The following is an 18,519-nucleotide window of genomic DNA, read 5'->3' on the forward strand; positions in this document are numbered from 1 at the left end:
AAGAGGAAATGTCATGCATCAGGAATCCAAAATTCCAGCCATTCCACAGGGAGCTGTACGACCAGGCTTTGAGGTTCTGCTAAAACAAATTCCCAATCACTTTCAGCAACACTAATCTTGCAAATTCTAACAAACAAATTCTTAGTGACTGGAAGTCCCTTTTGTGAAAGCTATTAATTAGCATCATTCAATAAATAAATACTTTTAATATTTACAAGGAAACATTTGTCTCACCAGATAATCAGTAGATGCCATACTGAAAGAACGTAGTGCTTAACTGCTGCTTCACATGTATTTATCTCACAGTATACAGCATTTAGAAGAATGTTTCAGAAGCCTTGAGACACAGAAGTTAAAGAAATACGCCAGTTCAATTCTCTTATTTGCCCACAGTTTCCAGTTGAAATTGCTTTCACAACAAGGGGATTTTGAAACATGACTCAGAATCATAAGCTATTTCTCAACAAAATGTCCAAGATCAAATAAACATCTGTCTCATCAGAAAACTATTCTTATGCTTTATACCTGAAAAAGGAACATTATTACAATCCCTGATTTCTAAATCAAATGTGCAAAGCCAAGAAAGGTGTATTCAAACTGTTATACAGAGTTATGCCAAACAGAAGAAATAAAGCTAGAACAAATACTAGAAATTGGGTGGGGATGTTTTAAAATCTGGGTACAAATTTTAGCCATTGTACCCACTCCTCCCACCATCACCAGCCTATACATCCTTTAGCCTCAAATACCGTAGAATTCAAGACAATTGAAAACCAGAATCCTCTATAGGATGCCAATTTCAGAGTAGCACTAATCATAATCCACTGAACTGAAAGCTTGACTTTGGAGAATTATCATTTTTAAATGATTGTTTAAACAATAGTTAAAAGTTTTCTTAGTTATAATGGAATACTGATGCAGTCGATTTCTTTTATGACAAAGAAAATGAAGTGGAGCAACAGGATAGCAAGAAGACCAGAAGAAATAAAACTTTCATTCAGGAAACTTGACAAACTTGAAAGGTGGGCCATTGCAAACCTAATGAGGTTCAGCAAAGCAATGTGCAAGGTTTTACATTTGGGTCGAGGTAATCCCATATATACATACAAATTGAGAGACGAACTCCTTAAGAGCAACCTACTGAGAAAGACTTAGGAGTCCTGATTGATGAAAAGCTTAATATGAGCCAGCAGTGTGTGCTTGGAGCCTGGAAGGCCAATAGTATCCTAGGTTCCATCAGAAGAGGAATGATGGAAGCAGGGTGAGGAAAGTGATTGTCCCCTTCTATTCTGCATTTGTAAGGCCCCAGCTGGCGTATTGCATCCAAGCCTGATGCCTCTGACAGGAAAGATATGGAGGTTTTGGAGAGGGTCCAGAGGAGGGCCATGAATGTGATCCAAGGGCTGGAACATCTCTCCTGTGAAGACAGGCTGAGGGAACTGGGCTTGTTTAGCCTGGAAAAGAGAAGTCTGTAGGAGATATCATTGTACCTTTCCAATATCTAAAGGGAGTTTATAAACATGAAAAACATGATGGAAAATCAACTTTCTACAAGGCTAGACAGCAATATAACAAGGGAGAATGGTTTGAAACTAAAGGAAAGGAGATTTAGATTAGATGTTGGGAGAAGTTTTTTACTGAGAGAGTGGTGAGGTGCTGGAACAGGTTGCCCTGGAGGTGTTTAAGGTCAGGTTGGATGGAGACCTGGGCAACCCGATCTAGTACTTGATCCAGCAGCTGGCACCCTTACCTGTGGCAAGGGGCTTGGAACTCGATGATCCTTGAGGTTCCTTCCAACTGAAGACATTCTATGATTCTATGAAACAGAAACTCAGGTCTGTGTCAAAGTGGGTGCAATTAGTAGAGGGATTAATAAAAAGACTCAATAAGAAAAACCTCAAATGCTCCCAAGACCATCTTGTTCCATTCTGAATCTCTTTTTTTATTTGTAAAGACTGGCATTACAATTGAAAAGGACTCAAAATGGAGTGACGTACACATCATTGGTGTTTTATGATGCAACTGATGGGATCCCTGAATGGATATTGCTTCAGCTTTGATTTTAAAAAATAATTTAACAAGAAAATCTTCAATTCCACTATCAATCACAGGTGGCAGAAATGAAAAAAAGAAAAACAAAAGAAACAAAACTATGGTCAGATTCATAACATATACATTGTTGACTGATGACACTTGTTTCAGATGTACAATAAAGCCCACAACACTTTATTACTATGGAGATAATTATTGTGAATGTTTTTTTTTTTTTTCATGTTGATCAACTTGCTTTTGAAGGTTGTTTCTTTGATTGTTTTAAACTTGCATAATAAACATGCAATGAAACATTTCTTGTTAAAGTGTTTTTTGTTTTTTTTTTTTGCAGTCTTCTAATACAAAGATCTCATAAAGTTGCAGTGTTGTATTAGAGCATTACCAAAATAAAAGCAAAAGCTAAAGAGGAAGGTAAATGTGAACTGAACTCAATGAGAATAACCTAGTCTTGTCCAGAGACACTCCAGTCTTAATAAAAAGATGTGCACAATCAAGTCCCTTCCACCCAAATCCACCAAAATCACAAAATAAATATTAACTTGGAAGAAAAGGAAGACAGAAAGAAAAATAAAAATATGATGTCATCATGCACTCATCTTCTGCATAGCTCAACCCACATATAGTAAGGCACTATTTCCCAACAACTTTGTGTCCACAACAATCTTTTACAGTGCTCTGTGAACTACATATAGTTCCTTCCAGGATGATGAAATAAATAGATTGAACGAGTGTTGCTACTGTGTCACCCCATGTGTGATTTTATAGATAAGGGCATAATCTGGCAGTTTCAGAAAGAAGCTGTCTCAAGTCTCTTCTTATGTGTGCATGTTATTTATATGGATATCTTTTGTCTGTGCAAGTGGTTGATCTGTTTTCCAGAGTTGCTGTTGTTTTCAATTGTTCTTTACTCCAGTGTTCTCAAAGCAAATACACAAGAAAATAAAAGTTGGGTCATTAAAAACAGAGCTTTGGTGCTCCAAAACCACAGAGTTTCGGGGATTTAAGAAATCCGTTGGACATTCCAAAAGGACTTGGAAAACACATGGACATATTTCAAGTGGAAATCCTTGTCTTTGCTTAATTAAGCTGGTCTTCATACTGTTTTCGGAAACAATCACCGGCAGGAAAAAACTCCCAGCATCGTTCTTGATACATTTTCCATACATAGGATTCCTGAAATAAACAAAATTTAAGTGGCTTAAATAGCTCCAATGAGAAAGAATCAGGCATGCCTCTTTAAAAACAAACAAACAAACCAAAATACATTGCTTCCCTTCCTTAATTCTTTGGTTTCTCTACATCAATTTATAAAATCATGTTAATTTTTGGATGAGTTTAGAGTAGATTTTACATATGATTACCTGGTCAAAAAACAAAAGAGAAAACACGTAGAAGAGGACCAGGTCATTTCACATCCAGGAGCACCGTAAAGTTTAATTAAAGCTTGTCACAAGATCAAATACCAGCATAATATTTTCCATCATAGAAATTTGACTGAATTTCTGCATCAGTCCTTCCAAAGCATGCAAAAAATGCATAAAATAAAATGGACTTCAAAGATTTGAAAGAATAATAAACAGCAATGAAAAAAAATCCTCTTACAATTGTTCTCCCAGCTTTCTTTTCAAATACCTGCATAAGTTATTTCATTCTGCTCTATCTAGAAATGTAGACACAGAAGACCATGTAACTGATGAATAATATTAAAGGTCAAAGACAACAATAAGAGATTCAACAGGGTGAAAAGAATGTTGCTTTCACAAGGTGCTTAAATGTTTCTCATTATTTCTGTTTACATATTCTAGTTATATTTTTTGGAAATAATACTTCAGAAAGTCAGATTAGATAAGAAAAGCATTAGAGAATTGATAATCTAAAATTAAGCAACAAAGTCCCAACAAACATTCAGAACAATAACAATTAAGTTACTTACTGCATAGAATGCTATTCATTAGAATACTCTTAGTTTTGGCAAGTCTGAATGATTTTTATTTTAGAATCAGTTTTAATTATTAACTGTTGATATTCAAAGAGTTGTTTGCCTACCTGTCCTGTATGTTCCGTTTCATCTTTGTTAATAAGATACATCAGAAAAAACCTACAATGGAAAAAAAAGACGTTGTGAATATAGTACAGCACCAGTCAACCTACAGACACAGGTGTATTTTTCAATATGTCATGTACAGTGAAAAAAATGCTGTTCCTGAGTTCACAAGTTTCTAAGTTATATTTATGATGATATTCTCAGACATATTAAACATGGTTTCCTCACACTTATAATATGCACTTATTATTCAATGAAAAATACACCAAAACGCACAAGATTTCATTTGACTTGCAGTAACTACTTACCTCGTATGAAGAATTCCTAAGCTTGCTGACAGAAAATTATACTAGATGTTTCTACAAACACTAACTTGCAGATAGAGAATAGTAATTGGATTTAAAAATAAATAAATACATAAATACATAATATAAGTAAGAAACTGGAAATATTTACTAGTCACATATCAGGTTCCTAATTTTTATTGCTCACACAAAATGGGTTTTTCAGAACCAAATTGAAAAAAAATACATTGAAGTTCATAAAGTTCCTGCTCCTACCTCCACTGAAATTCTATCACTTCACTAAGGCAAAAAAACCTTTGCTAATAGCAAACATTTTTCTTCCTCATGGACTCTATTAAAGAAGAAAAAAAAAAAATAAGGAAATATCTCCCTTGTTCATTCAGGCAACATGAGTGCACATCAAAGCCGATCTATAATGACTCTTATTTATGGAATAGAGTTAATCAGGAGTTAACAAGAAGTTCATTTTTACTGTACTTACAAATAATTGGCCAAGTTGTGCTCCTGCAGTGTATGAGTTTCAAAGCCATGGGGCACTGTATCAAAGTAGTCATTTCCTATTCCACAGATAAAGCACTTTGTCTAAAAGAAAGAACACAGATTACATCAACACTTATTTATAATGCATCTTTGCACCCCTTTGAGAAAATACACCCCAAACGCAGTAATTTTCTTCAAAATATGAATGCATCAACTATAATATGTACTGAACAGAAAAGCTTCTCTTTTGATGATTGAGACAGACTTCTTCAGCCAAAACACCCAAACAGAAGATTGACTGCCATCAAAGTAACATATTAATGTTCAATCAACCAATAAATCCTAGTACCAGTAGGTGAGCAGGTATAAGAAGAATGAATGGCACTGAACAGCCAAAGCCTACTTTTTTTTCCTTTGAACACTGTCAGCAATACTCACTGTAATGCAAGGCAGTATCTACCTTAATGCTTGAGTTTTAAAGCTGAATATGCTTTTATATTAGAGAACACATTAGTTCTCAACATATTTCTGATTTCTTATATGCACACTTAAATGACAGAACAGAAAACCAGCAAGTACTGGACATTTGCACATATAGATTAATCAAAGAAAACTACACCTGAGATGAACTGAATCATCACAGCGTTAACCATGCTAGACACCTCTAGTCACAAGATTCAAAAGACTTAAATAGTCGTGGATATGGAATTCATTATAATGTACAGCAACAAATATTTTTTTGTTATTTACGTAAGTGAAAACACACAATCTAAAGCTTAAAAGGTCATGAGAAAAATAAAAAAGTTGTTTTTTTGTTGATTTATCTGCAAAAAACTGGCTGTACTTACAAAAGGTATTAAAGAACAGTAGGAAATGGCAAATCCTAAATATGCTAAGAGCAGAATTACAGCACAGAGTTTGTGCCCCATACAAATTAAGAGCTGTCAACAGCATGCCTCTTTCACAGTGCAGATCAAAGAGTGGTAAATGTTATTCAGAACCTGCATTCTAGCAGAGTTTTCTGGTCATAAGAAGTGTGACCATAAGAACAAGGGAGGTGATTCTGCCCTCTATTCTGCTCTCATGAGCACCCCACCTGGAGTACTGCATCCAGTTCTAGAGCCTTCAACATAAGAAGGACATAAAGCGGTGGGAGTGGGTCCAGAGGAGGGCCATGAAAATGATCAGAAGGCTGGAGCACCTCCCTATGAGGACAGGCTGAGAGAGCTGGGGCTCTTCTGCCTAGAGAAAAGAAGGCTCCAAAAAGATCTTATAATGATCTTCCGGCACCTGAAGGAAACGTACAGGAAAGCTGGGGAGGAACTTATTATAGTGACAGGATGAGGAGAAATGGTTTTAAACTGGAAAAGGAAGGGTAGATTTAGACTAGATATTAGGAATAAATTCTTTACTGTGAGAGTGGTGAGAGACTAGAACAGGTTGCCCAGCGAGTTTGTGTGAGCCTTTGAGCAACCTGGTCTAGAGGGAGGTGCCCGTTTCTGTAGTAGGAGGTTTAGAACTAGATAACATTAAAAGCCCCTTTCAATCCAAACCATTCTGTGATACTATGATGAATACTTATGATAATTAAATAAAATGGAAAATAAAAACAATAAGTAAATTGTCTCTCATTTACTTTTACATCTCAGTTCATCTGATAAAAAGAGCACTGGATTCTGTAAATAACCATATATTTATTCTCGTCTCAATATCACCCTTTGACTCAACACCAATGTTCAGAAAACCTGAAAATAGAATATAGTTCAGCAATCATATGTTATTACCTCCATGTCTTCCTTAACTTGTTCTTGCTGATCTCTTAACTCACCAAAAGCATCAATAATTAACCCTAGAAATTAAGACAGAATAGTTAATGCTGAAGAACCGTGACAAAGAATATTTGGAAATTCAGGGACAAGTCCAACAAAGAACATTAAACAATAGTCTTGTATAGAAATAGTAGAAACTGTTATAGCTTCAAGAAAACATCTAGACAAAAACATCTAGAGATATGAAAGAAAATGAACTAATTAAAGAGAACAGCTACCTGTAACTGTCACTATAATGTGGAATTATAAAATACGGTATAAGCAGATTTCTGTTTTATTCGCAGAACTCTAACCTTAACTCAATATTAAAAGACACATGATTTTACAATGATGGAAGCTTTAACAAAGAAAGAGCCCTACGATACATATAACAGTGTTCAGGAATTTATTACATAGCAAATGCAGAGAGGTCCAGATCTAATGCACCTTCTGTCACTGTAGTTGCCATTTACTTTGAGGTTCCACCGTCAAAGCTTAACAGACATAAGTGACCATTTCAGGAAGATACAGAAAGAAGAACCACTGACTCAGTGGCTCAGATTATAAATTTCTAACAATCCTCCCTTTAATTACACCAATACAAGTACAGACTAATTGTATGATCATTACTGAAACTACTGAGCTGTAAACTGATGAACGTCAGATGATGATTATGCTCAAAGCTTGACAGCTATAGCCTCTATTCTTAGGTGAGTCACAAAATGAATAAATAGTATGAGATATGCTACTGCAGTCTATGAAAAATTAAGCACCCTCCCCAACCCTTGAAAACATCTTGTTTCATTAAGAGTTATAAACTTAATAGAAGCTTAGAGATGCCCTCTAAACTCCCTTGAAGGAAGTGAGAAAAAAGCATTCTTATTGATGTAAAAATGTTATGATTTACCTAACTGTTAGCTGATAGAAGATAATAATTCTTTCTAATCACTTCTTTTGTGACATCATTACAGGAGTCTTTTAGAAGAGACAAAGGGAAGACAGAAACTCTAGGGGCATCAATGTTCTAATGACTTTTTTGTTTCTTCTGATCCAGGCAGAGCCTGTTGTTTATGTGTAGACTAAGAAGAACAGCATAGAGATAAACAACATCTTGGTGTGGTTTACCTTATAAATCTGTTTTTTAGTTGCCCTAGTGTCCTGGTTTAAATTTACGCATGCAATATCTGCATCACTAAAATCCACGTATTATTAAATAATGCTTTCAGTCGCTGCAAGCTACAAATATATACCTTGAATAATGGCAAGCAGGATGACAATCACAAAAAAGAAGAAAGTGATGTCAAAGATAATTCGATAGATTTCATATTCATCTCCTGCTGGATCCTCTATTTCATCACCAATGCCTCCACCTGCACGCACTCCAACATACATGTGAAACATGTAGCACTAAAAAAAAAACAAACAAAAAAAAAACAAAACAAAAGTCTAAAAAGTTTTCTGCATATGCAATTAAAAATATCCAGTGTAGCAAATTCAGTAATTAGCAGAACTGTTCTATGTTCTAGCAACTAGACAATATAATGTAACATATTTCTCTTTCAGGTTACGTGCACTTCTGAGAGAACAGAAGTGCTGTGAAGCTGTAACCATAGCACTTCATGGTCTGTACTCATGTCTCAATTCAAAAAGATTTTATATTTGATTACCCTAAGCCCAGCAGTAGATCATGATTGTGGTACAGAAATTTCAGCATGCAGTAATGTGCAAGTAGGAACAATCACTGCCACCAAATTCACCCCCTTTTTCACCACACTTTCCCACCAGCTCAAGATTGAATTACTTGCCCCATTGCTGATGTTTCAAACAAAAATGGAAAAAAAAATAAATAAATAAAAGAGGAAAACAAAACAAGAACAACAAAATCACCATTCAATAAAAAATAAAAAACATCGAACAATCTTTGAGGATGTTTGTGCAGAGGACAGGCTAGTGACGAAAAAAGGAGGAGGCTCACTGGAGACCTTATTGCTCTCTACATCTACATGAAAGCAGGTGATGAAGTGGGGGTCAGCCTCTTCTCCCATATAACTAGCAATAGGACTAGAGGGAACAGTCTGAAGTTGCGCTGAGGAAGGTTCAGGTTGGATACTAGGAGAAACTTCTGCTCTGACAGAGTGGTCAGGCTCTGAAATGAGCTGCCCAGGGATGTGGTAGAGATACCATACTTGGATGTGTCCCAGGAACATTTAGATGCTGTATCGAGGGACATGGTTTAATGAGAAATATTACTGGTAGGTAGATGGTTGGACTGAATGATCTTGGAGGTCTTTTCCAGCCTTGGTGCTTCTATGAATTTCCAGGAAGTGGTTCAGGTTGCATAACAAAATACATTTAATAATTTAATACATTTAATAACTAAAATACATTTGATTTTGTTCTATGTTACTTTTAGACTGATCTTAATAGTAATATATCTTAGATATCTGTGGGATTTAAGCTCTAATTACTATCCAAAAACCTGGCACCATCTCAGCAACTAAGTAGTAATTTTTAGTAAGAGAATAGTGAAAGGAAGATAATCACGACAACTCCTGGTAAAGGAAAGTAATGGATATTAAAAATTAAACAATCATTTCAGAACTTAAATTACACATGAAATTCCTTGTCTGTAACTGACCAACCTCCTGAGTGACCTACTGAACCTATAGATTCAGCCCTTTAACTGACTGAGATCATGTTTTAAGTTGATCTTTACTTTTGCAGAAATTATGATAAAGAATACTATCATATTTATATCACCCATTTAAAGAAGTATTTGTTTAACACACATAGGGTATAGTTGTTCAAGGGATGTTCATGAATTTGTTTCTTTCCCTTACATTTGTCTTTCTGTTGATGACCAATGATATTGTTGTATGAGTAAGAATTACACAAAAGAGAAGGACAAAAATATACGTGTTTGCAAAAAAAAAAAAAAAAAAAGCAGAAAGCAAATTAAGACTTACTGTTAGCATATCATCGCATTTCATATCTGGCATATCACCATCTTCACTTTTGTTGTAGAACTTTCGGAAAAAATTGAATGCCACTACTGTGTACAAGTATACCACTACTGCAAGTAATCCCACTGTTAGGACAAGCTGGAAAAAAAATACAGTTATAGTTGTCTTCCTTGAAGGTCTTCTGAACAAACCAATGAAAAAAGATGACAGTTGATACCTGTTTGCCATTGTGGGTGACTGATGAGAGTATAGTTCGTAATGTCTTGAATCCCATTGCAATGTCAAGGAGATGAGCAGCAAAGAAAAAATTGTTGTAGTGGCCAAGGACTGACATGGTCATGTACCAAGCTAGGTAAAGGAAAGACTAACAGAAAAAACAACTACATTACAAAATGGAATTAATGACTATTATGTCTAACTTAATTCACAGTGCTTATGAAAAGTAGAATTGCTTGAATTAAACAGAAAATTGTGATTTTTTCTTACACAGTCTTTGAAGAAATTTACTTTTGTTCAAAAATATAAAATCTGCAAATGCAGAGTGCACAAAAAATGGTCAAAATTGACTAATTCTGCATTTCAATTTTGAAAAACTTATTTTGAAGTGATTTTTTTAATTGTAAGTTTTTGGATATTTGCATTTAATTATTCATACACTAAGGAGATTAGTGACAAACAAAAAGATAAAAAGTAATTCAAAAGTTAATTCAAACTACTAAAACTGCTACTTAACTGTTTAATATAATTTATGTAGCTTACTATTCCTACATATCTTAATTTCACTTTTTCCTCTATCATTTTAATTTTATTGGACTTAAAGACAATAAAATTTGTCTTCTTACATACAAGAGAAATTACAAGACAAAAGTACATTACAAGAGAAATTTCAGACATTCTGTTAAAGGAAAGATAATCCTGAACAAACACAAACTCTTTACAGGTCATGCATTCAGTGGACCTGGTGAATTCTCATCCCAACCTCAACCTGTCTTTTCAGTCTTCCTGACTGAAGATATATTACATCTTCATCCTCCAGCAGTCCTTTTTCCAAAATGATTTGTTACCCAGCAATTTTTACAGCAGAAAAATTAGCTAAGACAGGCGAACCATGATCATGACTGTTTGCATTCAAAAGATGAGCAATTTTTTGAAGCTGCAAGGTATATAAATGGCCTTGTTTATCATTCCTTAAGAGCCATTTTTCAAATGACTAAAATCATTAGCCTCATTTTGTGTAAAACCCTACTAACAGTTTCAGTGATATAAATTACAGTAATTCCACACACGTTAACTATACTGATTTGACTTTTCCATTCAAGTGACTGCAGATGTAAAGACTATGAACATGAAAAATTCTAATTTGAATACATATAGATAATTTTCCAATTCTACAGCACAATCCTTGCTTATTCCTCCTGAATAAATAAGCATTTCAGAAGGGGAGAGATGGGAAGGAGTAAAACAAACTGAGATTCTTTATACTCATGTAACTGGGAAAAGATTTGGACACTTTCTTTTTAAACATCCAAGATATTTATGTAGTAAATTAAATATAATTCAGAATATTTCATATACTCTCTGAAGCACTTCAAGTTAAGATGGCTATATTTTTAAGAAGGTATAAATGTGTGCATATATATACACATACATACACATACAAATATATATACTGATAAACTTACATTATCAGTGAAAACAACTCCTAATTTCCACATCTGATACTTAACGTCAATGGAGTTTAGCCTATAAAAATAAATAAATAAATCACATTTTATATAACAACAAAATAAGAATTTATGCAACATGATCTACAGGAAGAGTATTGTCTCATAAACAGAGGACATTACAGTTGGTTTATTTATCTCAAGCTGAAATACATCAGAACCTTTTCCCAATTCACTTCTACTCTGGCATATACTTGAAACAAAAGCAGAAAAGTAGATTACTACGTACTATTTTGGAGTCATCAGACCTGGAGCTGATCAATGTCTGCAAAGCAAAGTCAAAGGGAACTTATCTGCTAACACTGAACCCAACTGAGCTTGAGGACTGCTTCTACTGATGCTACACTCTTAATTGTGCTGTAAATATTTAAATACTGAATCTAATGGATGCATGAGTTTGGGCAGCTTCATACATGTTCAGTTTTGAACCTGGTATAAAGTAGATAAATGTAAATTTCTGAAGAACGTGATTTTCTGCAAATCTCCGTCACAGCTGTTTATTTTCTCTTAGCACATTCACCTGCTATAACTATGGAATGATTTCTCCTAGGAGAGTGTGAAAGATGCATGAAATCATAATTTATTTTTGTTGCTGTTAATGTATACAAAATAAAGCAGACATTAGAAATATAACAGAAAGATATGATTCTAAGATAAGCATTCCATCAGACTTCTCCAACTACTTCATTCTGGTCTCTTTTTTTCCAAGAATATCAATACAAATATTATTTTATTTTTTTTCCTAAATAAGAGTCATGAGCACACAGGGAAGATTAGGTAGTTTTGCTGTCTTTTTCTATCAACAATAACACACACACACACAAAAAAGAAAAAGAAGAAGAAAAAGAAAAACAAAAAGAAAGAAAGAATATTCTCTAAATCCAAGTATATCCAACAGCAAAAAAGCAGGAAAGTATTCTGGAAAGTAATTCTGCCACGTTATTAAATTGTATTGCTATGCCACAGAGCCTTTGCATATCAGCACACAGTTTTGGTTGTTTAGGCAGACTCTTCTTTCTTGGTTTTACTTTTCAGTTTCATCTTTACAAAAACAGCCCTTTCCAGAATGCAGTTCTTATCTACTAGCAGTCCTACTGTCTACTTCATGTAATTCTTGTAAATACACTGTAAGTGCTATTGTTATAGAAAATTATCCATATGCCCTTACATTATAATCTCTATAGCGTAAAAAGTGCTCTGCAAAAACTGAGGATATCTCTTCATCTCTTCTGTAAGAATGAAAATGATTACTATTACTCTGACTACTTCAACGTGTAGGAGATTCTTCTGATGTCTGGCAAGTACGTAGTTCAGGGAAAACAAATTATGAGAAGATGTAAAGACTAATCATCCAACTCCCAATGTTTTACTTGGTGGTTTCACCATCAACATCACTTAAATATATTCTACCATTTCCTTGAAACCTAAATGTACATTGCCAAGTTTATCATTTCATTCTGATTGAGCTGAAAAATAAAAAATGTGAGTTTCTAGCCCAGTTGTACCAACACTATTAGAATAGAAATAACGTGATGCTTTCAAGTATCTGTGCATTAACCTGAATCTTCATACGTAAGAAAAGAGGATTCTTTTTTTATAAGGGCTCTATAATGAATTAATTCACAGTGAAATTCAATTTGCAAATTGTTTTCTCTTATATAGCCTTTTTTTCTTTTTCTTTTTTTTTAACAGAAAAGACATAGTATGAAAATTCAAACCTGAATGACAAACCGAGTTCACAGTTTAAACCACCAACAAAAAACACCTCAAAAAGCCCTTAAACCACACCAAAATAAACAAAACCAAACAAGAAGCAAATGCTTACACAGCAGATAAGGAGCTATCCTTCTTTGGTTTCTTCTTTTCTCGAGCATCACTAAAATCGAGAGCAGCTTTGTCCATTCCTAGTAACTCACTGATTCTGTCACGGCCATAGAACTCACCATATTTATCCATGACCTAAAGTTTGGATGAACATTCAAGAGAAGCAGTGGGTAGAAGTTTGTTTTCTGAAGACAAGAAATTTAACACACATGATCTTTTTCATTTGTTTGTTTCTATCTGTCTATCATATTGTTTAGTAATTTTTTCCTGCTTGTTATCAATCACTTGATAGAGGCAAGAGAGCTTGTAAAAAATGAGATGTTTCTACTCATTCAGTGATAATAGGTAGAGGAAAACAACTTAGCAGAAACAGAATAACTAAATTAATATTGTCACACGCCAAAAAAACCCCATCAAAACACATGTTTAGCTCACACAGGCAAGAGATGTTTTGGCTATTGTATCTACATGAAAAGCTCTGATTAAAGTAGATCTGTTGAGGGAACTATTTGACTCTTATTATTTTAAGAAACAAATGAAAGAATAAATATTTATCATTTAAATTTTCTTTAAATAGCTTAAATATGTTGATGGACACTTTCAGATTTTTCTTTAATGGGAAGTACTTCACAATGAAAAAGTTATGATAAATGTCCTCACTTACTAACTAGCACCATTGCTTAATTTTATGATAGTTAACAATACAACAAATAATGTAATATAGATAAAGTATGTAGGAATCACAAGATCTCTTACAGAGACTTAATGCTTTTAAGCAAATTCATCTTTCTGGTAATGACAGAGCTAAAATGTTATTGAGTGAACTCAAACTATTCATTTCAAACTATTTCTTACAAAATTTGACGTGTTTCATGGGAAATATTTCTGGAAAAGAACTTATGCTTCTCATTCTCACTAAAAACACAGCTCCTCACTAAACATCATCCATTTCTTCTCACTTTTAAATCAGCACTCAAAGAAGTATACAATTATGGATAAAAAGACCATAACTGAATGACTATGAAGGTGAGAGATGATATTTTACCAGCTTTCTAAGAAGTAATACTTAAAGAATTTGTTGACAGTTCTTGAGATTTTTAGACACAAGCCTTCTTTGTCATATGCCTGAAAAGCAGTGCTTCATGACTATGGATCATTCACTAGCATGGGGAATTTGTTGCCTCTCATCTTTATTTAGATAAACAGATAGAAGCATGTCACTAACAACTCCATAAATACTGAAATACTTTAAACAGCAAAGCAAATACACAGCTCAAACAAATTTTTTAGATAGGGAGACCTAAAAATCTACTAGCAAAATTTCTGCTACTATTTCAGAAAACACGTTTCCAGAAGTGATTAAAGTTTGGCATTAAAACAGTCTGAAAGAGGTATAAATCTGATTTAACAATACATATACCCACTTTTTCAAACGTGGTCAAATATAATAAGAATGTTTTTTACTGTATGATATCCTGAGAAAACATTTGATGCACAGCTCATATGAAAAAAAATAAACCTTCAAAAGCCTCTGGTAATAGAGGACTTATTTTTTGATAAGACAACAATGTGACAAAAGCTCTTATGCATGTCTACCAAGGAGCACAGAGAGACAATGCTGTGGAGAGAATTCAAATAATACTTTGCTCTTACTTCCAGAACCATAACAGGAGTTGTCAGTCATCAGCCCATCAAAGGCCAATCTCCACAAGCCAGAGGAGCACAGAGAACAACAGCAGGCAGGAACTCAAATTATTGACTTTCAAGAAATTGACTTTCTGCCTGGTTCCTTCCAGAGCTGTTCCAGAAAAGACCAACTCCCAATATCCAGGCACAAAACTTGCCAAGTTGAGTCACAGAAAGATTTTCAGATCACCTTTCAGACTAATAGGTTGCCTGGGGGTGTGGGACAGAGGGGAAGATCATTTGGAGATTGCATGAGACTTACTGCCTGTTATGGATGGGAATCAAAAGTGGGAAGCAAGATGGATTTACGTGGATTTATAGGAGCAAGTGTGACGAAACAAAGGACAAAGAGAAGAAACGGGCCAGTATGGTGTCTATCATTTGCTGGTCAGCGCCACTGTTATGCTATGCCCTATGCCTAATCATCTCAATCTACATTATCTCCTTATAGAATTGCTTACTTTTTAGTGATCAAGAAACTCTCTATACTGTGTTCTTATAAGTGCATACAAGGATGTGAGCGCGGCAACTAGATTCACAGAGACAAAACTATTTATGCATACTGTAATATACACACAAGTGTACACATCTCTACAGAATTTCATGAATGTATTTGAAATTTCTGGTTTATAGTACAAGTCACGTAGATGGAACGTCTTGTAAGAATAGCTACCTAAATTACAAAAAGAAGCCACCCATAATCTGTTAATATAAGGTAAGGAATTGTGTGTATAATTTAAATGGAATATATGGAAATATATATATATTGAATCAATATTTTATTTGAAGAAATGTAGACTACACTTCTTTCAAAAATGAAAAAAAAAAAAAAACACCATGCACTAAAGCTTTACTTTAATTTCACATATATTTTTGAAAATAAACCTTACCTTTCTTTTCACGAATTTGTCCCAGTAGTTGTTTGGAAAAGACCTGAAAAATACAGATGAAAAAAGAGCACATTTTAGATGATTGTGAAGAGATAGAATAATTACTATGATACAGAAATTACATACTTACTTGTTTCTAACCAATTTGTTGTTGTTATCACCAGCTGACAATTCAGATAGTCACTGGAATGAAAGCTACCAAATGGCATGGAGCCTATCACACTACCATGTCTGAAAAACGGCAACTGAGCTGATGGTTGCTGGTGGAACCAGACAAGATTCCAAAGCATTTAAGTCACATAATTCCAACAGGCAAAGAGTCAGACTTTTAAATATGTTCTCAAAGGAGTACTCAAGAGCCAATAAAAGTATCCAAGCCATAGCTCACTCGAACTGACAGCAAGAAACAATCATCACCATGCTTGTCAAAAGAAATTGTTTTTTTTTTTTCTCTTTAATATGTAAGCTGCTCCAAGATAGTGAAAAATAGAGGGAAAAAATTACCTCCTTTTGTTACGCTGGTCACTCCTCTCTTGATGCAGCTCAACAATAAATAATAATAAGAAAGAATAATTCCTTACAAAGATGTAAAGATAGACTAAGCAAAAACTCACTGTGTGTTGATTACAAGTCTATCCCATTGCCCTTTAATATCATCTTCTGAGGGCTGTTCAGTGATATACAGCCCATCAAATTCCAACTTCCTTGCTACTTCCTTTTCTCTCTTAAAAATTACTAGTGGGACCTGCAGTTGGAAAAACATATAAGAAATTAGTTAAAAACGCACTGAGATATCTGAAAACTCAGAGGAAAGGCTGTTTCTTTAGAAAAATTAAATATGAAAACTGAATAAGTATAAAGTAATAGTTAAAAAAATTCAAAGAATTGACAATTGACCAGAACACCCTGAAGATATAGATGCACATGGACCAGTTAGTTCAGAATCACAGAATTATGAGCGCACTGCACAGCTGTAATAAGATGACCAAAAAAATCTGAACGTACTTCCAATAAAATTAGTTGCACAGTTCCACAGAACTGTTAGAACTGGTCATATAAAAGAGAGCTAAAATAAATATAAAAAAATACATATCCTAAAATCTTTAGAAATTCTAGTTCTAAAATATTCATTTGGGATCACACTTTTGGATGGCATTTTGGCACCCAGATGTGTAAGACATTGTCTTTCATTTGTTAAAGAATCCTTGAAGTTTCACATGGAGAACAGCAGGAAGAACAGACTGTGAGCAGTTAGAAGTAAAATCCTTAAACATTGTTCACATTGTGTATTTGATTCATTATCTGTGCTTCTTTGCCAGCAAAGACACCTGAACAGCAAGGATCAAGTTTTTTTACGCCTCATTTTTGTACTTTGGATGACAATCAAAAGTACATTTTGAGAAGTGAGACATAACTAGCAGTCCCAGTAGAGTGTTCTTCTACTTAGAAGTTTGTTTCCAATAGAAATGGATGCTTTGTTGTGTTAACATGCACAGTGAATTGCTTCGTTAGGTTTTTATTTTGAAAATAAGTGCCGCTGTAATTACTTCACAGGTCTTCAAAATGTATCCATATTGCAATGGTGTCAGTACGACTAGTAAAGACTTTCCATGGGTATACTGAAAAAATGACAATGAAAAGTAGACTAAATTAAGATGATCACTGTATTACACACAGTAACAATAGTACCGATCTTATTTTCATACAACTAATTGAGAAAAATGTAATGGATTTCATGTGGAACACTCTCCAGAAACAAATGTACATAGAAGATGTAAATAAAAATATTTTTAATACTGCAATCAATGCATCTTCAAAGACAGAGACTGAAACCACATTTGGCCATTTCCTCATTTTCAGATTTGGAAAGAATGCAATTGTTATCATTATTTACTATAAAGAATGCCTATCACTTCTAGTCAGGTAATAAATGTAGTTGTAAAGGACATTGTGGAAAAGTATTATTAAGAATTCAAGAGGATAAAAAGCTATGAAGTAGAAGAGGACATCTCCATACCCAGAAATCTGAGCCCTCGCTGTTCATGCCAACCAGTGAAACACAAAAATATTTTTAGAATTTATTGATCTGCAGAAAAACTTAATTTGTAGTGGCAAATCAAACACTGCTTGACAGTTGCGAGAATTTTCTGCTATAATTAGCTGCCTGATGTGGTAACTGTGAAAACAGTGAACCTATGATCCAATGCCAGACCAGCAAAGCAGGCTCTGGCCTGGAACCTTCTGAATTCACAATTAACCTAAATCAGTTTTTGATGCAGATTACACAAGCAGAATGGTATTTACATGATTTCCCAACTTGTTTAAGAAAAGGTTCCAATTTATGCCACTCAGTGGACAAAAAGTTGGCAGCTAGAAGAAAAAACAGTGATGTGTTTTTCTTACTTTCAAACAGTAATACCCAATGATGCAGAAGAAGGAGATGACCGTATGTAAGATGGCCAAAATCCGCAGCGTGGGCTCCATGTAGCCACTGCTTTCTTCCAGGACATAATGCACTGCAATGACCCTCTGGCTGTCGCTCTCTAAGCTGTCCAACTTCATATTTTCTCCAGTAGACACTACAGGAATTTCCTTTTCTTCTATCACAGCAGAGGTGGAGACCTGTTTAAATCACTTAAATCTTAATATTATGGGTGTATTTCTTTGACAGATGTTTTATACTATTACAAGCTAAATAGTACAACTGAAAACAATCCAATCAAGGACAACAGAATTGTGAGGA

At 34.4% G+C, this 18,519-nt stretch overlaps 1 protein-coding gene across 1 annotated transcript in view; it reads right to left on the reverse strand.

Annotated features, from left to right (window-relative positions):
• Positions 1-3,129: 3,129 nt before the first annotated feature.
• Positions 3,130-18,519, reverse strand: part of RYR2 (ryanodine receptor 2) — a gene marked incomplete at both ends in the record, with an annotated part of 341,640 nt that continues 326,250 nt past the window's right edge. Inside the window, 12 exons of the mRNA XM_079550429.1 lie at positions 3,130-3,225; positions 4,099-4,150; positions 4,883-4,983; positions 6,666-6,730; positions 7,940-8,096; positions 9,656-9,790; positions 9,870-10,016; positions 11,335-11,395; positions 13,202-13,335; positions 15,777-15,819; positions 16,391-16,521; positions 18,180-18,398. Coding sequence (XP_079406555.1) covers positions 3,130-3,225; positions 4,099-4,150; positions 4,883-4,983; positions 6,666-6,730; positions 7,940-8,096; positions 9,656-9,790; positions 9,870-10,016; positions 11,335-11,395; positions 13,202-13,335; positions 15,777-15,819; positions 16,391-16,521; positions 18,180-18,398 — 1,341 coding nt within the window. The remainder of the gene's footprint in view (positions 3,226-4,098; positions 4,151-4,882; positions 4,984-6,665; positions 6,731-7,939; positions 8,097-9,655; positions 9,791-9,869; positions 10,017-11,334; positions 11,396-13,201; positions 13,336-15,776; positions 15,820-16,390; positions 16,522-18,179; positions 18,399-18,519) is intronic.

The sequence above is a fragment of the Tetrao urogallus genome (assembly GCF_951394365.1).
Source record: "Tetrao urogallus genome assembly, chromosome: 2".
Classification (NCBI taxonomy): Eukaryota; Metazoa; Chordata; class Aves; order Galliformes; family Phasianidae; genus Tetrao; species Tetrao urogallus.